The sequence below is a fragment of the Betta splendens genome, chromosome 16, assembly GCF_900634795.4.
Source record: "Betta splendens chromosome 16, fBetSpl5.4, whole genome shotgun sequence".
NCBI lineage: Eukaryota > Metazoa > Chordata > Actinopteri > Anabantiformes > Osphronemidae > Betta > Betta splendens.
Genome location: NC_040896.2, coordinates 16,682,979 through 16,708,033, shown reverse-complemented (window position 1 = coordinate 16,708,033; position 25,055 = coordinate 16,682,979). Strand labels below are relative to the sequence as shown.

General features: G+C 45.1%; 2 protein-coding genes across 2 annotated transcripts; one reads left to right on the top strand and one right to left on the bottom strand.

Moving 5' to 3' along the window:
• The first annotated feature begins 2,873 nt into the window (after window positions 1-2,873).
• Window positions 2,874-16,786, top strand: LOC114842586 (doublecortin domain-containing protein 2-like). Its single transcript, XM_029128222.3, has 9 exons — window positions 2,874-3,835; window positions 4,413-4,461; window positions 6,296-6,372; window positions 6,530-6,664; window positions 6,855-7,004; window positions 7,232-7,286; window positions 7,519-7,729; window positions 15,372-15,442; window positions 15,665-16,786. The coding sequence occupies exons 1-9, from the start codon at window positions 3,549-3,551 to the stop codon at window positions 16,193-16,195; spliced, it is 1,566 nt and encodes a 521-aa protein (XP_028984055.1). The 5' UTR covers window positions 2,874-3,548; the 3' UTR covers window positions 16,196-16,786.
• A 1,022-nt stretch (window positions 16,787-17,808) lies between these two features.
• Window positions 17,809-23,555, bottom strand: nrsn1 (neurensin 1). The gene is made up of 6 exons (XM_029128223.3): window positions 23,451-23,555; window positions 21,153-21,268; window positions 20,870-20,962; window positions 20,589-20,707; window positions 20,283-20,470; window positions 17,809-20,122 (listed from the first exon to the last, which is right to left on the bottom strand). The coding sequence occupies exons 2-6, from the start codon at window positions 21,249-21,251 to the stop codon at window positions 20,019-20,021; spliced, it is 603 nt and encodes a 200-aa protein (XP_028984056.1). The 5' UTR covers window positions 21,252-21,268; window positions 23,451-23,555; the 3' UTR covers window positions 17,809-20,018.
• Between the last annotated feature and the right edge of the window lie 1,500 nt (window positions 23,556-25,055).

Sequence of the window (25,055 nt, the reverse complement as noted above, 5' to 3'; positions counted from 1 at the left end):
AACCCACACTTTAATTCCTTAACACAAAATCTAAATGTTGTGTTCAATATTTTAAAAAGTTGTGTTTGTGTAGCTTAGGATCGATATTCATGTTTTCTATCTAATTGTTGTGGGCTCTTTTACGTCCGGTCGGCGTGACACTGAATCGCCAGTGTTGATTATCGTAAACGCAGATGTATGTGGGGTCGATTACCTCACACCGAGCTTGGATGGACGTTGTTCAGGTGGTCCCATCACTTCTGTTGCGTTTATATTTGCATAGACGTTGCTTATTTGGGGTTATCTATTGGAAATACAGTACAACCTAGTTAAAGAGCCCCAGACATCACGTGTGCATGTCTGTGGTGTGTTTTGCAGCTAGGACAATTGCAAAGTCATTTTACCCGACGGGGTTTAAAAGGTGCGATTATCACATCCAATAAACAACAGCAATCATGTGCAATTTCGTGTCTTGCCAGTGATGTTGGGACTGTAAGGATAGACTCACGACGGGCTGGAAGGAAATGGGACTTCTCATCTAGAGGCACATCGTACTGGCTTGAACTTGACATTGTGTTTCAAGTTCACGCAGACAGTCGGCAAACAAGCATGGGCTTAGTTTACCTTCATCCCTCCCTCTCTAATACTAAAAGGGCAGTATATTCCAGACACGCAACTTCCCAGTCCATAGATGATAACGACTTCACTATCACATCAGATCATCTTCTCATGGCACAGCAAACTGCGTCCACACACAGATGACACATGTCTGGACTCAGGAATCCTATACTGTATGCAAGGCTCAGTCCTCTGCACAGACATGACTCCACAGTAGTTTGTTAAGTTATTAGTCGAACACTGCCCTCTATTGGCGAAATTAAGGCTCTGCAGCTCACGTCAACATTTAACATATTCACACAGATGCTTACATTAATTCAAAATGCTTTATGTGGGATATAAATCCTTAAACAGAAACATTTTTAACCTCACACACTGTGAACAATGTACGTCCTTTATATCCAATATTTGTCCACATCCATGAATCAACACAATTACCATTAACCTATTGTTTTTTGTCCTATGACACCTGTGGATGTGCAGAGATTTTCTTTCCAGATGCAGCAGGGACCGTGGAGGAACCAGAAACACTCTTATATTTATTTATTTAGCTTTAATATTTATTTAGTTTCTCAAAGACTGTGAGAATACATTTCTTATGTGTATTTCTTGTGTTAGATTGTTTAATCAACTTAATTTATTGTGATCAATGCAAGTTTTAAATCACTGATTATTATTTAAAGCCTGATCACCTTATTGATATGAATTGATGCGTCTAGCATTCATGTATTTGGATTATAAAAAAAAATCCAATAAAACATAAAGAGGATCTTTATTTTAATACAACTAACAAAAACAAGAAAATTACAATCTTTAGTCTATTAGATGTAATTTTGCCTAAAAACAGAAAATAATAAAAATGACATCAGACTTCTAAACATCAGCGGTATTTTTCTCTTGAAGATGATGTGCAGGGTGTTGTATGTGATTTGCAAATGTGCGCACTGCATTAATGGCACATTATGTTTGGCCTTTTTTTTGTACATGTCTACACATCTCTACGATGTTAAAAACAACACCACTGTCGTCCCCTGACAAGACTTTTTGCCGATAACCTGCAAAAAGTAGAGAAAGCGTTTATAATAGGTTATAGTGTGTTTCAAACACTCTGCTAATAGAGAAGTACTTGAACAGTAGAAATCTCATATCTTATGATCAGTTCTGTTGTCAGCTCCTGCTTTGTTTCTGTTGTAATGCTCCCAGCATCAACCCTGTGCAGCTGAACACCAGGATAAGTTCCCATTCTTTGACTTGAATGTGACAGAGGTCTCAGCGTGGCCATCATCTTCATCACCACACTCATTTCTTGGTCTGGAGGATATTCTGTGTCACCTTCATCTTCTGACATTTTCTCTTCTAATCCATCCATTCCCAGCCTCTTTCCTCCTCATCAAAATGATCAAATATGTATTCCAGCGCCTCACTTAGGGTACATTGATCTGTCATGAAGCTGTCAACAAACCCTCAAAAGATCATTAAAGACCAAGATACGAGAACAAACATAAACATGAAGCCTAAATGTGTTATTGAAACTATGTTGCAATCGTTTGAGAACTGCCGACAGGTGCTGGTTCCGTAGGAGAGACTCCACTGGGCAAACACAGAACACAATTGCAGGCAAATTAATACAATTTGTTTTGTATGTTATAAAAGCTATACAATTTAGGATCAGTCTAATAACATTAACTTTTTTTAACCAATGTTGAGATCGGTCAAATTTGACAGGACCACAACACAGCCTATACTGTAGGTCTACACAGTAAAATGAGGACATCTGTTTGCTCTCATGTCGTGACTGTGTTTACACGTCTGCGAACAGCACCCCCCAGTGGCTGGAAGGGAGAGCTCCACCTGAAAAGGGACTTCATTGGGCCCAGGGTGAAGCTTTGCAGCGCTCTTTCTCGCAATTACACTTCACTGCCGTTCGCTGTGAATCATGTAAGACGTCATGAGGACAAGGGAAGTATAGAAGGCCGGTTTGGTGATGGTGATGGCCCTTTGGCTCCATGCAGCAGCTGACACGGCTCCACAACAATAGAAAAGTTGTGGTAATGCCTGTATATATTAGAAAAATAATCTGTAATATGTTTGTTTTAAACCGATTATTCTGCTATTTGAACTCATCCGTCCGGTAGCAGTTTCCGTGGGTTCTTTGCCACCTGAAATGAAGCGCAGGAGGACGTGGAGGGGCAGGTGTCCCTGTTGTGCCTCAGTGCAAAACAAACATGTTTTTTGTCCCTTTTTCAGGATGTCACCGGCAACCCACCCTCCCAACTGGTCTCCTGATGCCCAATTATCATTCTCACTTGGCTGCAGTGAAGTTTTACATCGCCTGGAATGTTCGCTTTTTTTCCCCTATCGTGCGTATTTCGTGTTTTGTGCAAAGTGTCAGCGCGGATATATCCGAATAAACATGTTGTTAGCCGACAGTTAAATATTTACTACGTGTTGATTGGGCTGTGAGGGGACCCTGGTAATCGGTGAGAGAACGGCGGCGTGTTCCCATAGATACATCCCAACAGATAAGCTCCCACGATACTCCGCCTGCAGCGGGAGGAAGCGACGAGGAGCCGCTCGCTTTCACGCGGCGCCTGCAGCGAAGCGGCGCACACGCAGCGGACACTTCTGCGCCATTTACTCGGTAGCGCGTTGAGATTCCGCAAAAGCCCGCTCGCCTATTTAAAGTTCGCAGCTACGTTCACGCGTTCGTGTTTTTATTCAGCGGCCTATTCCTTAACGCGCGGTCAACCCACCTTTTGCCCTGGACGCCAAACCGCGAGGTCCACGCGCTCGGCTCCACTGAACCATACACATTTGGCCCGGACCAACAAGCTCTAATGTCATTATAATGGCTTATAAGCTCCTGGCTCGCAATCGGGATCGAGCTGTAGTAAGTTAATTATAACAAGGACCGCTGTTTCTCACGCGCCAAGCCGCCTTTACGCGCAACGATGGGCTCGGAGAAGCCGAGCTTTCTGGCTCAGCCGGTCGTGAAGAGCATTTTTGTGTTCAGAAACGGCGACCCGTACTACGAGGCCCGCCGGATAGTGATCAACCAAAAGCGCGTGTCCAACTTCGAGACGCTGCTGCGGGAGGTGACCGGCGGCGTCCAGGCTCCGTTTGGAGCGGTGCGGAACATCTACACGCCGAGAGGAGGCCACAAGGTGGACAGCCTGGAGAGCCTGCGGAGCGGCGAGCAGTACGTGGCTGCGGGGAGGGAGAGGTTCAAGAAGCTGGAGTAAGTTTGCGCTTTTTTTACCCCCGCCGTTATTAACCGTGCGTCTGCGTGCGTCCGTGCTGCACGCGCGGATCGAAACGCGCCGCACGCGCGCGCTGTGGAAGCGTCAGGTCTGCGGACTTTTGGTCGACAGTTTGCGGCAGCGCTGGAGGAGCGTGCTTTGCTGCCGGCCTGCACACAAGTCGACTTATACCGCAGATAATGAGATTTGCGCACCGAGTTAAGGATAGAATGGAGCTTTGGACCGAGTGAAGGTGATCTGACGTTTACACGGAGTCACGCAGGGGTTTTTTAGATGCCGGGGGAGAGTGGACGGAGTTTGCTGCAAAACTGACCGTGTTTCACGTGTCTCCTTTCTACAGTTCTACACTCATTCATTCAACAGCTGTGTTTATGTGAAATAGAGCAGGCTGAATAACAAGCACTAGGTCTTCTGTCTAAAGCCCGAACTCACATACAGCTGTACATTTTCCGTGAAACTTCTTATGTCATGACTCAACTTTCAGACAAATTTACATCATTTTTAAACTTTGGAATTAAGTGCCGTTAATTAACTTCCCTCCATGTTTGTCTGCAGCTACCATCAGATTACTTCCAGAAAGAAGAAAATGCTGCTTCCAATGCAGGTAAGGACCAAGGATGCATAAATACACTTTAGATTTTCATAACGTTATTCCCTTTATCTTTATATTGGTTTTTACCCCGCTGGACGCAGTAACGTGTCGGCATAAATGAGCTAAATGAGGTGCAACAGTGTTGGCTGCGCAGCACTAACGGGGTCATTTACTAAGTGTGACACCCAATGACCTGCCCATGATGCTGTGCAGTTACTCTGACCTGGTGAGTATCCGCGTCCGGAGTTGCAGAGTCATGATATTTGGCGTATGAACACGCTCTAGATATGGAACACGTCTGCATAATTAATGGTGTGGTCAATCATCCAGACATCATAGGGTGTGTTGCATCCTCATCCAGCTTTAATGGAGGTCCATGACAGTGGTCAGCATCCTAAAAGAGGGCTTCATAACCAGCTCCAACCTTTGTAGTTCTGGGCTTCATAGTGTAGTTTATTTACAGACTTACACATTGTTGTAAGTCTTGTATTGGAGATTAACAACGCCTTTCAGTTCTTTCAGCATGTGTGGCTGCCACTAAAATGCCACAGACATGAGGATCCAGGAAGACATGGTGGAAAGGTTATAGAAAGATCATTTAAGCAAGGTGTAACATGGACCTTTCTCCTCTATTGTTCTCTGTGAAAATTAAGTTTGTCGTTGTCTCACTAACCATGAATTATTGATTTATGGATCATAATCATCCCTCCTTTTAATGCATCTTTAAACACCGGTCGCGCAGTCACAGCCAAAACAAGCGCGGCCTAAAGTCAAGTTCATCTATTTTGAAAGTCAGTAGGAAGAATCCCTGTGTGGTGTGTTATGCAGAGTGTGCCTTGTTTGCATTAGTGCCCAACGATAACAGGCATCCTGCATGATTCACGCCCCTGAAAACCTCGTTGCTCCATGCACGTTTTTGAGTTTGGCCTCTGGTCTTTTCCACCTGTTACTGTGTTGCACGCTGAAACCCCGGTAGACTTTTTAATGCCTCCTCCCGCACTGAGTCCTCTCAAAGCATCCAAATCCCAGTCTTAGAGCCACAGTGGGTTACCATGTGTAGTGGGCCGGAACCTGCAGAGTTCACTCTTTGCTGCTTCACAGACCTCCAAGGATAACAGAGCTCATTCTTCCACTTTTAAAGAGACGAGAAACACGTTGTTTTATGCTGTTCATGATTTCTTCTTCATATTCTCCCAGAGAAATAATAAGAAAATGCCAGACAATGCAAAAAGTGGACAGTTCTCCATGTGACGACCTAATGCCCCAATGAAACCGATGCCGCTGCGGCTGTGATTCTCCGAGCATCCTCTAGAGGATCGCGCTGCTCGCCCTGTTAACTGCCCAGACATGAGCCGCTATATTTAGGAGCTGTGCTGTTTATGCTGTTAGCATAAACTAATATATCAAAGGTCTCTGAAGCAACAATCCCATAGGTTTGGTCTGTTGTCCCGAGATTCCCCTGAGTAGACGAGGACTGTCCATGAATCCCCTGTTGGACTCGGTGATCTGCAAACAACCCTCCAACGCCTTTATACACTTTAGGACTAATCAGGACGTTCAGCACGTGACAACATGACCAGGGTGCACCAAAGCAACTGCTACTTACATAGACATTAACCATTTACACCCGGTAAGTGTCGTTTGGAACTGCGTTGTTTCCTGATGAATCAACACAAAGCTTACTCACATTCACACTCACTGTTACCGAGCTCGTTGCTTGGCCAGTCGCCGATTCACAGCAACATTTAGCCCGTTTCTTGAGCCTGTGGGCCGATCATGTCTAAACAGAAGGCTTCAGGAGCTGTGAGCAAACTCAAACACTTGTGCTTTTACTTTCTGATTCCAGGCCAAGCCACTAATGCAGAATCGGATCATTGTGTCAGCTCGGTTCCTGAAACCCATCAAGGAGCCATGTACCATATTGTAAGAACATTATCCATATACTGCACAAAGCATCTTTATCTCACACCACTATGCTCCACTGGATAAGTTAGACCTGTAACACACAAAATTGGATAAAGGAAAGTACATTATAAGTATGAAGTAGAATGAAGTACTGTATTTTCCTCCCGTACTGTAGTGTGGTAGCAAACGGCGATGTCCTGAATCCCGCTATGAGGATTCTGATCCACCAGAGGATGCTGGGTCACTTTGAGAGGATTCTAGAGATGATCACGGAGAAGATGGGTCTGAGGGTCCTGGGGGGTGTTCGAAGGTACGGCGTTCCCTGCATTACAACACAATGTGTGGACGTGCTTGTTACTGTAACAGCAGAAATGTAATGCGCGACAGCCTCAGGTCCACAACGCGTTACGTAACAGATGAACACGCCGCGTTCTCCAGCGTCTTCCTGCCACATTTACGGCAGGACCCCCGAGGGCGTTCACGCTCTGTGCCTTTTTCAGCCTGTACACCTACGAAGGCCACCAGGTGACTGACAGGAACCAGCTGGAGAAGGGACAGCTCTATGTGGCCGTGGGGAGAGAACGGTTCAAGAAGCTGCCCTACAGCGACCTACTGTTCACCAGACCCAGAGGACGGAGGAGGGTCAGTGGGTGAGTGAGTGCTGGAAAACATGTCTGACGCCAGAAAACATCAGTAAGACTTCAGTGATTCACATATTGATGTATATTATTATACCAACCCCTAGCATTCGTCTCAAATTAATCATTAATCATTACAGTAGTTACTTCTCAATAATGTCATTTGGTTGACTACAACGTCTTCTTCTGCATTAATAATTTAACTCTGAATCTGTTTGTGTCCTGTGCTTGGTCTACAGAGTGAAAGCTTACTTTCTACCACCACTTTACAAATTCTCCAAGCAAAATGGAAACGTAAGAATTTGCCTGCTGCATTCCGTGCGACACAGGATTTGGATTTCACGTTGTTTTTGTAATTCTCAAGTTAAAAACAGGGAGTTAAATAGCTTCTGCTTGTGTTTTTGGTGTTCTGTATTGCTTGGTAACATGGGGCGGCAGGAGAACGAACAGCCGGTCAGACCGCAGTCACTGATCTGTTTGTGACTTCTCGTCTCCTGTATTCACACGTTTCTCCTCAACCGGCTAGACTTCGCCTTCCAAGAGCAAATCCACCACTCAGTGCAGCGACAGCGGAGACGGGGACTCCAAGGCCTCTCCTCCAGGCCACGACGACGACAACAAGAGGGAGCAACTGTCCTCCATCGTCAGGCAGATCTCTCAGGCCCGGCTCATCTCCCTCAGGAAGCGGAGGAGTGGACAGAGCGAGATCCTGGGCAGCTCCGACCACGGAGATGCAGGTGAGACACCAGTAGCTGCCGTTCATACGTACCGTCCCATAAACACTTACTGTGCCACAAAGGCATGATGTAATGCCCGGCGTTTGGAAGCTTATGTAACCTGCTGTGCTGATAAGCGCCCACACTGTGGCACTGTGGCTCTGCAGAACAGTACAGCAAGAAATGCAGAAAGTAGGTCTAGTCTGATGACATGAGCCTCTGTTACAAGAAACACATTACGTCATCTCCTGGGCTCATGATCCGTCTATTATAATGCCAGGCAGAAACTCAGTGTCTCCAGTTAGATTTTAGTTTCATACTCACTGGCAGCTGGCATTTCTTTCCACAATAATATGTTTTGCTGCTGTGGGACCCCAACAGATGTTAAGTGAGGGCTGGTGTATGCACTGTACATAACAATGGAAGAAGCCATTTAAAACATTCCCTCTGCCTTGGTTTACATTTTATTCTCTGGTAAACTGGATTTAGGTTTTCTGCTTATACCTGCTGTCGCGGTACGGACTGCATTACGTCATGTTGGGGCTCGTGATAGATGGAGCCTGTTTTCTCCTCTGGCAGCAGGGTTGACAGCAGAAGCCTAAAGGAGCGTGGAGAATTGTGTCTGTGGTTCAGGGGAGCTGGCATTTTGCATCAAAAGAGAGGAATGAGGAGAGCGAGTGTGTGTGTGTGTGTGTGTGTGTGTGTGTGTGTGTGTGTGTGTGTGTGTGTGTGTGTGTGTGTGTGTGTGTGTGTGTGTGTGTGTGGACATCCAAGTCTTTAATGTCACCCTCAAAATCCTCTGTACATCAGATTGTGTGGCATGTCATATTATATACACTGAAATACATGTTGCATTATTACCCCCACCCCCCCTCCCCTTAGGTGACATTGGACAAAGATTTAATTAGGAGACAAACAGCTCAGGAAACGAGATCAGATGTTAGACAAGCTTGTTCAAATGCCTTTAAGGGCATTTCTTTGACGTATAACGTCTTCTGGTAAACGCTGCCCTGTTTTCAACAAGGTCCTTCTCTGTAGCTGGATGTGGTGTAGCGTGTCTCCAGACATGTGATATACAGCGCTGCCGTCTGGCTGTTTGTCATTGGACTGAGGTCGTTTTCACAGCATGGATGTGTGCCATTTATGTGAGATTAGACAGAACATCAAGACATGTGTGGAGGATGAGGGTGACTTTTTTTCACTTTAAATGAAGATTAACATTGTTTTCTCATTCTATTGCAGTTTAATTTATTTAGTCAGATGAGCTTGAACCAAGTCCTCCTCCACCTTCTTACAATATATTTATAGACACAAGCACAAAACCAAAAAAGTCATTTAACCTTAACAGTGTCCTGCTTCACTGTTAGAGTGCCGCTGCCTTTTTAACAAAAGAAATGGGCAAATCTGTTTGTTGCAAGATGAAGCTGATGCGTTCAGATGCCATCAGACAAATGAACATCCCTGCCTCTGTCCATGGTGCTGAAGAGACTGTAATGTAGGACACAGCAGATTGAGGTCTCCCAAAAGTATCTTACCCTTTTGTGGTTAGATGTTTTTTTCCATGGCACATGAGGGTGAGAGACAGATGCACCGACTTGAAGGCACTGGCAGACTAACATGAAGAGAGAAGAAAGGCCAATGAGACAGCGTGATAAAGTAGCTCAAGGTTCTGTGTGTGAAGGTGCATTTGTGTGTGTCAGGAGGCCGGGCCCTGTTATTCACCGTCTATCAGCTGCTGGGAACCGCAGTCGGGATATCGCCGGCAGTTTCTGTCGGGTGTATTGTAAAGCTTTTGACTTTTCTGCTTCATTACTGTGAACACAGTGGTGAGTGACAGCGAAGACAACGGGGAGGCAGAGCGACAAGTCATGCAGCAAAGGTCATGGAATGAATCTGAACTAACCGTAACAAAGACGTTTGGCTTAAAAGACAAACCCAACAAGACGCATTGCCTGTCATATGCTTCACCCAGCAGAGCTCTTCTTTAGGTTGGCCCTTTTAAACTGGGCTCCATTAGACTTCCTTCTGAAGAAACAGATTTATGTTCAGCCAATTAGCAGTTGTTATAAACTGCACAGCTGGAAATATGATTCTTGAACCCATAAACATGCATCCTTTCCTCTCCTTGTTATTTTCTCAAAGTGAGCCTTTACCTGAACTGATCACAAAGGCTCTTTGGACTGAAAGGTTGAGGTGATGAGGAATAAAGGTCATTATGAGGAATGTGAAAAGAGAAAGAGTGAGCGGGTGAAATCACATAGCGAACTTGGTGAACAGACACAGTGAGGCACGGGTTGGTTGGAATAAAAGGAGGGATGGGTGGAGTATGGATAATTGCCTTTCATTTGGATAATCTCTCCATTTAGAGTCATCAAAGCAGCGTTTTACTTGCCTTTACCCCTTGCTGAGGCCAAATTGCTGCTCTAAAAATCAACAAAAGAGCTCTGACTCTTCAAGAGAGAAGGATGGACAGACAGTGAGACGTGGACAAGGAGAGAGTGAGAAAGGGGTCTAATTGAAAATGTGACCACTCATTATTTGCGCATGTACTGTACATGTGCATGAATTAATGAAGGGTGACCTTTCATCAGGTCTGCTCTGTTCGGAGCATGAATAGTGTCTGTAACCCAGCTTTCTTTATACTGTAGTAGCTGTACAGTCTGAGACGACATAACAAATGCCAATGGCAGCTAATAATATTATGGATAGAATGTATGGCTATAATTTGGTTTGTAAACAAATCTTGTGGTCTGGGGTTTGATCTTGGCCACATGTCCCTGAATGTCTTCACTGAAGATGTCCCCATAGGATCAATAAAGAAAACCTATGTAACAAGAGGAATGGTTAAACATTGATCTGAAGAAGAGCATGAGCAGTGCAGCAGTCTTTGTGTTTTATGTGTCTAGTTGTGGGGCTAGAAATGGTGGATTTTATGTTCTGCCAGTGTTGGCATTTAAACCTCTAGGGCGCCTCCTTTTCAGGCCTAGAACTAATCTTTGATTGTGCTCCAGCTGGCCCTAATTCAATTAATGCTACATGACGGCTCCACAACTGTGTCAGCTTCCATTGTTTCCTTTACAGAGACTTCCTCACTTTAAAGGCAATGAGGTTTTATCAGGGAAAAGGGTAGAGTGCACTTTTAAAAAGGAAACATTCTTGGCGTTCTTTGCAAACACTGTAGAAGTGAAGATGTTGAATGTGTGTGTGTGTTTGTGCGTGTGTGTGTGTTTACACGTGCACGCCCCATCCAGGCAGATCAACCTCCTGCTTCTGGTGTCATAAAACGCGATGCTGCTTTGGGGAATTAGCCCTGTTAGCATATGTATCTATAAAGCCTGTCAGAATGAAATAGGCTTCAAAACAGCCTTAGGAGGGAGGAGACATTTACACAAAGAAAGCGTGTGTCTTAAATCTTGTGCATGTGTCAAAAAAAAAAAAAAAAAAAAGAGGCTGAGCAGTGAAGGATGAGAGACGGCAACATTTGAAGAAAGTTGCTGTTTCCGTGCTAAGTTTTTCGGAACGTGCGGAACGTGTGCAGTGTGTGTGTGGCCTCGCGTGTCACATTTCAAACAGCGCAGCCGCATCCCTCGCTCGTTCCCACTCTCCTTTCATCTCCCGCCTCTTGCTATGGTGGAAGAAGGTTCTTCGTGACCCTTTGATGCGGGATTACCGGATTAAAGTTCAGGCTAGCGCCGCTAATCTGCCACATTAATCTGTTAACAAGTGTTTCAAGTGGTGACATAACAACACTGCTGGCTGTGACACTCAAAGTATAGGGTGAGAGGAACGTGTGACACATCCAATGAGGCCAATTCTCTTATAGTCTGTCATTCATAATCTATTCTGCTTTGCACATTTCAGAGTGGCTGTCTTTCTTTCAATTCTGGCTGGTAGACGTGCAGCTAGGTTGCAAGGAAACTAAATCTATATAATCTATATGATCAGTCAGAGGCAAAATGATTTTTTTTGTCCAGCCTGGTTTTAATAATCACATGTAAACATTTTAATCTCTATTACACCAGTCAGACAGAAGCCATTAGTATAATGAAAATACCGGGCGGTAATGATTCAGGCAACGCTGAGGAAAGTGAGAGACCAAACTCCTTGAATTATAAATTCAATTATTTAACTGAAGCCGTGACCTTTACAAATATTACTCTAGCTGTCTGGTTGTGAAATTGTTAAGCGGAGCTTTTCTCTGATTTAATGTCAAAGCTATCTGAGCACAGAGCTGCACATGAGAGGCATTTCTTTGCCTCTCCAGAAAAGGTTCACAGCAGACACAACACAGGCACGTATTCAGATTCAGCCTGGAAACTTTAGGAAAGGGAATATTAATGTAAAGGATGTTATAGATAGAAATATGGAAATGGATTTTGTACATGCTGCATATCATGCTAGACATGGGTTCCTCCAGGCTCATTGCTTAACAATGCACTAAGAGACTGATTAAAAATGAAAAGGTCAAAATCCAGGCAGGAGTGGCTTTGTGACTTGTAGCCCCTGGTATGGGTCCATTTCTGAATAAGGCATCCGAAGTTTCCCATAATGCAACAGGGTAGGCTCCGTAATTAGCGGCACAAAATGAAGAGCGCAGTTTGGTCGCCTGCGTTTTGCTGCTGCCTCACTGCAGGTTCCATTCAGTTGCTGCACTGCACCTATGAAGCAACGTGTCATAATTATGGTACCAGTCAGTTGACACACTGCACGCGCACTGTTGTGTGCAGTCATTTACTGTAGGAAGGTGAAGCCCTGCATCATTGTGTCAGTGCTTCATTTACGCTACAGCGCTACAGGATGTGCTGCAGATGCTGTGGAAGCGGTTTGAGGAGAACGTGTCAGATATTTGATTTCAGTGATTTTTCTATAATGAGCAGACTGTGACTTGTATGTATTTAGAGCTGCTGCATCTGACACTTAATGGCTAGTTTTTCAGAAGTAGCTGTAGCATGATGTCCAGAGCATTTCCAGGAAGAGAGGCTCATCAGCTTTTAGAGAAATGCACTAACAACAGAAAGAGCAAAATGAAAAAATACAGTTTTTACAGCAATAATTCACTTGTTCCGCAATATTCGAGGGTTAGTTTTCAATACTTAAAAAGCCCCACATTAATATGTAGTTTACCAATCTCGTCCTAACAATGGAATAGAAAACCTGCAGCTCAGTGTCACAGCACCAAGAATCTCGTATCCTGGAAAACGATATAAAAACTTGAGAGAAACTAGAGTGAATGATTTGTACGCCATTAAAAACAGCAGGCTTCTCCGGCATAGTGGCTTCACAGCCGATGAACACAACATACGTCCCCAATAAACCTATTTGTGGTTCCATTTGCAATGGAAAAGAGAGTATCCATGCCCTGGTCTGCTACAGATTTCCTGTGGAGTGGAGAACTTGATTGCGCTGTATGGCTTTTACTCAGAAATGGTTCCTGGAAGAATGGAAAAGCTTTTAAACGCGATATTAGAGCCCACAAGCCTCTGCAAGGCATGGCTGCCCACTCCAACTGTGCTGTGGAGGGAGAAAGTACTGATGTAATGCACATTTTCTTATTTTCCATTACAAGAATGTCCTCATGAAGAAGGTGCAGGAACGGTATGAATTCATTTTAAACATATTCTCACTTTGATTCCCATTAGTTCTTGTGGAAGGGATGAAGAGGTGAATGTGTTTGCTTATGTGCCAGGAATGAATGAAACAGGGATGTTCTGTGGCAGTTCCAAGGTTCTCATGAGAACAGGCGCGTACTCTACTGTCCGTGGTGTAAGCCACATTGAAGGAGTATGTTCTTGTTCCTTTTCCTCTAGCGTTACAGGAGTTATTGAAGTTGAATGACCAGATTGCACAGCAGCGTGCATGTGTGTTCATACCTTCTATCACTTTATCTTCGGCGGAGCTTTATTACGTTTCTCTGGAACTACAGTCATTTATAACTTTACCTCTCAAAAGAACGACGACGCGTCATTTACATGAGTAATTACACCCACTTAAAGGCACATCCTTGTTTTATCTCACGCTGATGAATGGGATGTAGCATTAACTCCGAAATGTGGAGGTGCTTTGCGCGCGCCCGTGCGTGTGTGTGTGTGTGTGTGTGTGTGTGTGTGTGTGTGTGCGTGCATGCATGTATGGGATTGTTGAAGACTGAAATGTACATTTTTGTCGATGTAATCATGTTGGTATGCATGCATGAGTGCATATTTTACTATGCAGGACAGTCTAAATATAATATTTAATTTGATCTAACATTTTCATGAGCTGGAGCCTCCCCTCGGATCACGTGAGGATGTTTAGAGTTGTAGCAGCTCATTCACCACTTACTGCTTACCCTCAATCCCTTGGACTTCGCCGCTAATGAATGCGGGGGATTTCCATAAAATATTCTTAAAGAGGTCAATTATTATTAGCATACCGTTTCATCTCCCACCATAGCTAAACTTCAATCAGCTCTGCATTTGAAATGCATTGCGTGTCGTTGTGAGCTCTTCTAATTTCTTCCAGAGTCATTTTTCTTGGTAACTGGAACAAAAAGGGGAGACCAGTAGTTGAGACATCACACCGCCCTGTTCTTTTTTTTCCTCTCACTCATTTCTCACTTACTTCTGATGATACATTTTAGTCACAGTTGTTTAAACAAGTGTTTAATTATGTGTGTGTGTATCAGAGCGTATAGTTGGACTCCTTTCATGATGGTTAACATAAATGAGGGCTTTGATGCACATATTCACATGAGAACTGAAAGCTCCACTAATCGGGCAGCAGTCCGACAACAGCACCTTGATCTAAACTGACTGCTTCAATAGAAATGAGTGTGTCGCTGGTACTGACTCGCCATGTGTTGTGTGTGTGTGATGTTTCAGGGTAGTGTAGTGGCATCCTCACGGGTCCAGAGGAAGATATGTTATCACAGCCACCCAGCAGGTTGTTATTAGTGGGTCCTTAATATTGGTAAAGCTCAACATATTTGTATTGCAGTCTGCACATGTTCTGAGAACTGAAATCTGTACCAGTGATGCAACGGTATGGTGGATTAACTGGATTATGTTGGGGTGTAGATACTGTATAGTGGGGATCTACACTGATACCTAATAGCTATGTTTGCAATAGAACAGCATGTACCTGTAATTATTAGGAGGCTTCAAGCTGCGTGATAGTAATAATGATGAATATGCCCATAAGCTGATGTGACATATGTATTGTGACGACCTTGAACTACCCTGCTGTGCTTTCACCCCCCGTAGCCTGTATAATATTTACTGGCTCTCCTTGGCTCACGTCCATTATCTGGGGAAGTTGTTTACTCGCCTGAAATCACTGGTTTTCACCTCCTGACCGCCAGGTGTCCCTCTTGCACTATGTTTGTTCAAGCCTGAAGCCACAGCTGAGGCTGTGTAATTTCAACAAGTCGGTCACTGGTGGGTGAATAATAACTCGGTTGTTTTATACTTTTATATTGGCTTATGCCCAGAGCTGTGTGTCATTTCATAAACAATGCCCGACTAATTTGAAACAGGATTTATAACATTCCACATCATATAAAAGGAAAATATGATTTCTGTCATAATATAACACACTAAGACAGCAATATCTTTTTTAAATCACCCCTAATTTTTTTTTATACGGACTTACAATGAATGTGTTTCTTATTTGTTTCCTACTATAGATGACCTCGAAACGAAAACTGATGACACAAATACTGAAAACAAAACCCTTAACAACTACACAGATGATGAGGTAAATGCAATTAAATAATTATGTAAAGCTTATTACCAAGTTACCTACAGTATAAGTTAATACCTACCCCTTGTTTGGTCCCACTTGATTGTCAAGTGCTCATGAGCCCTGATGATGAAGTGTGGGTCTCGGGGAGAATCTCTGGGAACAATCCAATTAAAGTGTCAAGCTGTTCCAATATTTAGAGATCTACAGTAAGTTGCATGTGTTGTTTCATTGCAGCATCCTGCAGATGCAAACAATGATGCAAAAGCCACACAGGAGCCGCAGGAAGAAAGTGTGGAGGCCACTGCTGAAAACACCACAGAAGAAGACACCATGATTGACAAAGAGGAAACCCAGGACATGAATGGTGAAAAAGAGGAAGGGGGAGAGAAGGAGAAAAGTTATGACCAGAATGATGAGAGAGAGGGACGAGCCACAGTAGAGTCTGAGGAGAAGGAGGTAAAAGAAGAAATGAAGGAAGAGGTCACTGATGCAGGTGAGGGGGCGGTTAAGAGTGAGGAGCAGGGGATCAGCCATAGCAACATTGATGAGATACAGGACAGTGAGGCGAGGGAAGAAGGGAGCAATTCATCTTCTGAGGGTGAAAAGGATGAGCCAGACACAAGCATGGGAAAAGAGAAGCCAGATGAAGATGCTGGAAGTGAGGAGAACGGCAGTAACGACCAAAATAATGATGTAGACACAGGGGAGGAACAGAAAGACACAGAAACCAGCAATGACCCAGAGAACACGGAGACAGATAATTAGACAAAAGAGAGTGATAAGGGCAAAAGTAGCAGCAGCAACAGTAACCAGGAAGAAGACGAGCACAACAAAACTACCAAAGAGTCTGCGGAGGGAGGTGAACGGAGAGGTCGGTGAAGAAACAGGCGAGGTGGGAAGTGAAGCAGCGCTGGGAATGACAAAATGCGGCCAGTTGCACGGATGCCACAGCAAATGGGTAAAGAGCAAAGGCAGAGATGAAAGGAAAAGGAGCAGGATTAGATACTGTAGTCAGGGATGAGTGCAAAACAAAGTCAGAGACACCAGTAATAAATCCAGAAATATATTTTTAGCTTCCTGTTTGTTTTTAACGGATGATATCTTTGTCTATAAACCAATAAGCTATAGTGCATAAAACTCTACGTGTCTGAAGGTCAAGCTACTGTCAATCATATGACTCAGAATGAATATTTTAAATAGTATTTCTTTATTAGTTATTACTCACTAAATGTGTTCATAATAAAGAGGCACCTGTAGCAACTGCTTTAATTCTCTCTGTTCCTATCAGAGCTTTACAGTCAGCTACATGTAAAAGGAATGTGAAAATCTATGCAAATAAACTACAGTTTAAGTCCAGTGTACCTTTCATGTTAGACTTTTTGTTAATGTCACCAGTCATGAACATGTGGTAAAGAAGTCATTTTTACCATTTGAGCCTGAAGCCAACCTGCCGTCCTCAGAGCCATCTGCCGCTATGAGACGACCGCGGCCAGTTTTAGATGGTATTGTAACAATACCAGTGGAGATACAGATATAGTCTGGTACATAATCAATAAATGATGGGACATCACATGAAGACAGAGTTATGTAGCTTGCATTGCCATCTAACATTAGCTCCAAATCCAGCAGAAAGGAAATGGGGACCGTGATGTCGGAGCACCTGCAGAGAAGCCATTCATGACACCAGGGTCTAATCATGGCATCAGATGAGAGCTGCTCGCCAGCCTCAACACGTCCGATGTTCCTTTGGTGACTCGCGCTGCTGCATCTCCCCATTAAACCACCTTACGTAAAGCCACCACGAGCTGCCTCCTACAGGTAGAGCACCGGCGTGACCCGCGAGCCCGCTTCCTGTGGCGGCCTCGCCACGCTCGCAGCCCTGCAGCTGGTCCCATCGGCATTCATGCGGTCCGTGCGTTAGTGAGTCACCGTCCCCCAGAGGGAGGGAGGGAAGGGGGGTGGAAACAAGCAGCAGCCCTATAGAAAAGCAGGGGAGGGGGCAGTGTGTGAGTCATCTGCCTAGATCGGTGGAGGTGATGATCCTCAAAGTGCTATTTTTAGAGTCGCCATCAATTCTGTGTTATCGTTTTCACCAGCTCCTCCCAGTGTGTGTGTGTGTGTGTGTGTGTGTGTGTGTGTGTGTGGGTGTGTTAATAAGGCCCCGAATAGCACAGGAAACCTTCCACTATCTAAATGAGTCTCCTGATTGATTACAGTAAAAGCCTCTGCTCACTGTAATAAAGACATAGTGTGGAACACAATGGTGTCTTTTTATTTATGGGAGCGGATCCTGTAATTGCTCATTCTTTGTTTATGGAGAGGATACAGTTTGTCTTTAAGCATAAAAAACCTTGAGCACAAAGATGAAACGTCACACATTTTTGAGCTGCAGATATTTGAGATTTATTGTGTTCTTTGTGAAATAGACAGGCTGTATAAATAGACTTTGATATAGTGTGGTTGTCCATTATCCAATTCAACCTCCCAATACAGACACACTGTACCTGTACCTTGAGTCATGACAGTTAGTGTTTTACCCTATCATGGATTTGGGGATTGATATGCTGATACGCTTTGGTCAGTTAAAAAAAAAAGTGAAAAACATAAAATCTTACAAGTCACAGCATGGAACTACAAGTCACGTTACTGAGCACTTACTACCAGGGTGACCACACCGGGAGGTTTGTTTAGCTTAGCTTTTCTTCATGTTCTGTACGTTTGCAGCTTAACGATGGTTGAGTGAGTCCCTTGAAATAGTCTGAAATATCAGTTTGAGTTACGTGTTTGTGTTGTGTGTCTCCAGAGGACAGACACAATAATGAAAGACAAGGCATGACAGTAGACAGTGACATTAAAAGGTCAACTTACATGGTCACAGCCACTCATTCTTTTACATGAAAAATCACAAGTTGAATTGTTGCTCCATGAATTTGAAGACAATTGAACTGTCTGGATGCACGTTAGTCTCCAATAAATGACTCCAGGCTGCTATAAACATCACACGTTAGACTGGTCTCTTGTGACACAGTGTGGTGAATGTGACGACATCAGATGACAATGACGCACTGCTCCTTTGGTGCGAAACTAACATGAAATTTATCTCAATTTTACCGCATGACATCGTGTTTTACATCAAATAAAAACAGTGTTGCTTTGCTTCACCTCACTGGAGAAGCCTCTCTCCATTTGCTGAGCCGCTGTGATCGTGAGGCCCGACACCTGAGCGGTGACACCGGCTGAGAATGCATTTATTAATCACCGTATCACCTTCTCCATGTAATAATCCGCCTCAGCCAGCCTGTTTGTCCCCGCTGTACATATATTAACCAGGTTAATACAGCGGCAGGTGGGACGGGAACACAGGCTGTAAAAACAATGGAGAACCACAGCTCCATATTACACGAGTATCGTTAAATCAGAGTCGACGAAAATGATCGTATAAGCTGAGTATTGTTTGGTTTAGCGTAACATACGTCCTGTGAGCAACCACAGGAAGTTGTAGTTATCATATCTAAAGCATCGCAGACCAAAAACAAGGAGCGCCTCCAAACAGGATGTATCGGGTGTGAAGCCACTGGAGAGCAGCGCGTGCTCCCTCATCTCCCCGTGATGTAACACACGCGTGACTCACGTCTCACACACACCTTGCTCTGTCCTTGTTTCCTTTTTTGTTTTTTTGACCTGCATATTTTTCCCCCACCACCTTCTGTCTCATAACTGACAACCTCTGGACTGAATGGCGCAACAATGTGCAAGCGCGCGCCCGCATCCTCATATTTGTCCGAATGAGAGGAGGAGGAAAGGGAAGAACACAGGCAGGAAGGTGAAGGACTTAAGGCTACGCTGTTCTGCATGTTGTGCCTGGTTCAGTCTAGCTTTCATCTGACTCTCTCGCCTCTTGTCTATTGATCCTGTCTGAAGATTTACTGATGGAAAGCAGGTCAGACGCTTAACAAGGCTGAGGGAAATGTCAGCGTGAAGTCTGGCATTCAGCTTGTTTATGCTCGTGTCTGCCTCCAGGTGAATGTGTGACGCTTGAGACTTCCCTTGGCTTGTTGCGTGTAAGCAACACTTACTGTAATGTGAGGTAAGACATTCAGAGCACTCACACAGCACATCAGTGAATTGAAGAATCCTTTAACAATCCTGGCATGAAAAGACTAATCTCACTGCTCACAGCTTGACTGTATAGAAATTTAAAGAAGGCATGTTTGATCGGGTTATGGGTTGATAAGCCACAGGACAAATGTGAAACAATGACAGTCTTCAGTGGCGTTATTCTGTTGATATGGGGCTTGCTTACTTTTCCCGTTTGTTAGATAGAAGCTCCATAAAAGTGATGTTCAAGTAAAAACACAACCCTTGACTCTATTAAACATCAATAAACCTCCGGTGTGTGACCTTAAGAGTTTCAAATTAAATACAGTACGGTGAAGGAAGATGCAGAAGCAGCTCGATGAGTCATGTAAGCCGACCTTTCAAAAGAGAAAATGCACACACACACGTTCGCTCACACGCACACACTCGCCCGCGGTTCACACACACCGGTTACATTTCATCCACGCTGATGTCTTCTTCTGGACTTCTGTCAGGTCTCCGACTTTGTGGTTGTTGGCTGAATGTTCTGGACTTTGGAGAGTGTGACCGGCACCTTGCCCTCGCCTGGGGTCGGTGCTCTCATTATGGGGGTACCTGTCACAGAGCGCTTCTGTTACTACTGTATAAGAGACATTATTAGGAGGCAATACAAGTAAAGTATGGGAGTAAAAAAATAAATGGACGTATCCACCCAACAGTACATGTAACGCACTACACAGCAGACGGGAAGTACGGCGGCAGAATGGAATCTCACCGACTGTTGCGTGCAGATCCGCTAACCTCTCCTTGAACTTCTGCTGCAGGTATAGCTCTTCTTTGGAGTAGCTTTTGGCGAAGGCAGACAACAGGAGACCCACAGCCATGGAGGTTCCTCCCACACAGAACAGCACCGCTCCAGTCAGCTTGCAGACGTCCAGCGCACGGTTGAAACTAACAGCGTGGCTGCTCAACAAATGAGGAATCAGTTCAGGTTTTTTTTTTCTAATAGTGTTTATTAGTTATTTAGGATAAACATTCAGAGCAATTGGAGATGGGATTTTTACCAGTACTAGAATCCTACCTGTCAACAAAAAGTAGATCATCCTCCCCAAACGCCTCGATCCTGGGTGGAGTGGCGTAACCCACCAGAACAACTATGAGGCCCGCAAACAAGATCAGGGTCCCGAACGCGAGACAGACCTGGTGGCAATTAAAGACAATGTGGGGTTAAACAGCTCGTTTTGCTCTGTGTTTAAGAACCCAGTTTTTGTTCTAATCACTCTTATTAACGCATATCTAGGTTCTCTACCATGTGATTTTGTGACCTGTGGTTTTTGCAGACAAACTAAGGGTTAACCTCACCTTCCAGAGTAAAGAGCTCCACCTGCTTGGCGATCTCTGAATCTGAAAATCTTCGTCACGTTCCCAGATAGAAGCTGTGCACTCCTCATAAAACTGGATAAATGATTAGAGAGACCTTTTACAGCTCAGGAGTGGAAACGTTGATTGAGACTGCGACACGAAAATGTCAATGAGGAGGATTCGCTACAGATATGAAACGTGTGTGTGTGTGTGTGTGTGTGTGTGTGTGTGTGTGTGTGTGTGTGTGTGTGTGTGTGTGTGTGTGTGTGTGTGTGTGTTCTACCTGGTGTAGGTAGGAGCGGACTCCATATTGCTGGCAGTTCCCGCTGGCTTGAGCTTGTTCACCATACTCTGACCCACAGATGTCTGCACAGGACGTCATCCTTCACATTTGTCTGCCTGCCCGAGGAAACACACACACACACACACACACACACGCATGCATGCATGAATGCACACATGCCTTGAGAAACCACCCACAAGGTCTGTTGACAATCTCTTCCCAGCTTTCACCCTTGCACAGACATGTACACATACATACGCAGTGCACACAAACCTGTACCCTCGCACACGGTGCCAGACATTATGTAACCTCACTAGATTGAGATGAATGATGCTTCCTCCCTGTCTGCTCTTATGAAATCAGCCATGAAATATGACTTCACTGTAGAAACAACATTGTGTTTGCTAAATGCAGAGGCCTGTTTATAATGAAGAAAGGATGCAGGCAAGATTAGTTTATCCGTTCTGTAACACAGAGCTTGTATTACACACAGTAAAGCACATTCAAGGCACAAAGCCACATATTTTATTACTGCTGAATTATATCATATGTATACTGTTGCCCTTTACTCTCTTTTCCAGTGCTATAAAATAAACTCTTTAACACTTGTAATTCCCCTAGTGGCTCAATTCCAGATGCACTTACACAGCTCAGTGCCTCTACACACACACACACAAACTGTGTTTTAGGTTTTTGTCAGTTAGCATTAAATCTCCACGATTCCTTCGGTAGCACGAAAACAGGGTAATAGAAGTAAAAAACATCAATCCCAATGTTAGCAGTGCATCAACGAAATAAGAAAACATGGTTGCAGAAGCACAATGATTCACTGTGTTCTCTGGTTCAAATGTGTTCTTTTGGTACTGTAATTTAGACAAATAGAAAACAACACATCTCTAGATCACATTAAATTGTTTTTCTGGTTCCCTATGATAGGTGTGTAACTCATCTACTGATGTAGCTGGTGGTGTAATGTTAAAGGAAAGCACAGTATTGATGACACACCTCTTGTGCGAGGATGTTGACTGGAAGCCCTTTTATGGTAAACGTATTCTGGAGCCAGTTATGTAAATGTGTATACTGAAGGTGTAAGAATAAAAAGAAACAGTGTGAGGTGTGTAATCACAATGTTAGAAAGCAATGTATATAGAACCAAACATATATTTCTATAATTTATTTAAATTATTGAGATAGTTTGGCTTTATTACATTTGGTTTAATACACTTTTGAATAAAAACTGTAGAGTGCGTTCCACAGACTGTGCTATGACAGCAGCATTTCAGGTGAGCATGATGAGTGAAACGTCGCCGTAAGATGGGACACGATGTTCCCGGGTAAATCCTAATCATATCACCACCTAATTACTACCCCCCGAAGACTCTCGTGAACCTGTGGCTCAGCCCGGATGCTGTTAAATATTTTCGGCCATAAATAAGACATAAGCAAATGCAACTATGACTCTGTGACAAACGTGTGTTTGTGTTGTGTGCTTTACAAACTCTAACCTGAGGTGTGATAAAGACACCTGAGGACCTACAGTAGGGTTAAAATGTTTTGCATAATTGTGAATATAATTACTAGAATGCATTTTGGGGCTTATTAGAAAATAATTACACAAAAGAGCAGTGAAAATGCTAAACGTGTAAACTAACAATCAGATGCACCATCTTATGTTTTGACATTTTGCTCGTTTCCTGGATCTAAATCGAACTCAGTCCTACTGTACATAAATAAAAACAAAAAGTCAAAACGGAATCAAGATGTGATGAGCTTGTCTCCAATATGTCCTAACAGCCGGGAGCTGGCCATGGTGCTGAGCGCCATTATTGCCACCCGAAGCAGCGGGATAACACACAGACGTCAAACATGACGCCAGTCCAGCCTTCCTCCCAACCCGAGCGCAAATAGGCTCACAACGCGCATTTCAATTACTCACCAACGTTCACATTCTCTAGAAAAACACGATCTAAAACACGAGCGTCTGCGGGAACGGTCACACGAGTCTCACATTCAAGTTTGATTTCATTAGACGGAGACGACAACGCTCGAACCGTCTGTACGTTCATTTAATTGCACATCGTGACATCTACGTGCATGTCACGGCGCGAAGTTTCAGGGAAACGCTCGTTTGACATTGTTCACCGAATGAAAGCCACTTCCAGACGCGGAAGAGGACATCGAGTGCGCGGGTGTCACCTTCGGAGGACGAAACGCACGAATCGCCGATGTGCGAGTCGCATTAAAAGGACCGTTACAACATCGGCAACATTATCAGATTGAATTAAATTCGCTGTTTACCTGTCATTACCAGCTCGGAGAGTGATCACTCGCTGCTGTCTCCTCAGCCGGGTCCCATCACTCTACAGTCACCTCTCTCGCTTCCTCCCTTCCCCTCCCCCCCCCCCCCCCCCCCCCCCCCTCTCTCTCCCTCTTTTCCTCGATGATTCAGATTTTGACGCCGTCTACTGCGCAAGCGTCAGAAGCCATGAGAATATGTGATTCAATAGCGAATATTTATAACCAGGCCTGAGGTTTGAAAGAGATAGCAACAGTTATTCATTCACAATCTGACAGTGAAGGAGGGATTTGTGGACCAGAGTCTTAAAGACAGGCAGGCAGACAGACAGACAGACATGCAGTCAGGCAGGCAGGCATGCAGGCAGACAGACAGACAGACAGACAGACAGGCAAGCAGGCAGACAGACAGACAGACAGACAGACAGACAGACAGACAGACAGACAGACAGACAGACAGACAGACAGGCAGGCAGGCAGGCAGGCAGGCAGGCAGGCAGGCAGACAGGCAGGCAAATAGAAATCCTCAGCAGGCAGGCAGGCAAGCAGAAAGACAGACAGTCAGGCACGCAGGCAGGCAGGCAGGCAGACAGACAAGCGGGCAGACAGACAGACAGGCAAATAGAAATCCTTAGCGGGCAGGCAGGCAGGCAAGCAGACAGACAGACAGACAGACAGACAGGCAGGCAGGCAGGCAGGCAGGCAGGCAGGCAGGCAGGCAGACAGCCAGACAGACAGACAGGCAGGCAGACAGACAGACAGCCAGACAGGCAGGCAAGCAGGCAGACAAGCGGGCAGACAGACAGGCAGGCAGACAGACAGACAGACAGACAGACAGACAGACAGACAGACAGACAGACAGACAGGCAGGCAGGCAGCCAGACAGGCAGGCAAGCAGGCAGACAAGCGGGCAGACAGACAGGCAGGCAGACAGACAGACAGACAGACAGACAGACAGACAGACAGGCAGGCAGGCAGGCAGGCAGGCAGGCAGGCAGACAGACAGACAGGCAGGCAAATAGAAATCCTCAGCAGGCAGGCAGGCAAGCAGAAAGACAGACAGTCAGGCACGCAGGCAGGCAGGCAAGCAGGCAGGCAGGCAGACAGACAAGCGGGCAGACAGACAGACAGGCAAATAGAAATCCTTAGCGGGCAGGCAGGCAGGCAAGCAGACAGACAGACAGACAGACAGGCACGCAGGCAGGCAGGCAGGCAGGCAGGCAGGCAGGCAGGCAGGCAGGCAGGCGGGCAGACAGAAATCCTCAGCAGGCAGGCAGGCAGGCAGGCAGGCAGGCAGGCAGGCAGGCAGGCAGGCAGGCAGACAGACAGGCAGGCAAATAGAAATCCTCAGCAGGCAGGCAGGCAAGCAGAAAGACAGACAGTCAGGCACGCAGGCAGGCAGGCAGGCAGGCAGACAGACAAGCGGGCAGACAGACAGACAGGCAAATAGAAATCCTTAGCGGGCAGGCAGGCAGGCAAGCAGACAGACAGGCACGCAGGCAGGCAGGCAGGCAGGCAGGCAGACAGACAAGCGGGCAGACAGAAATCCTCAGCAGGCAGGCAGGCAGGCAGGCAGGCAGGCAGGCAGGCAGGCAGACAGACAGACAG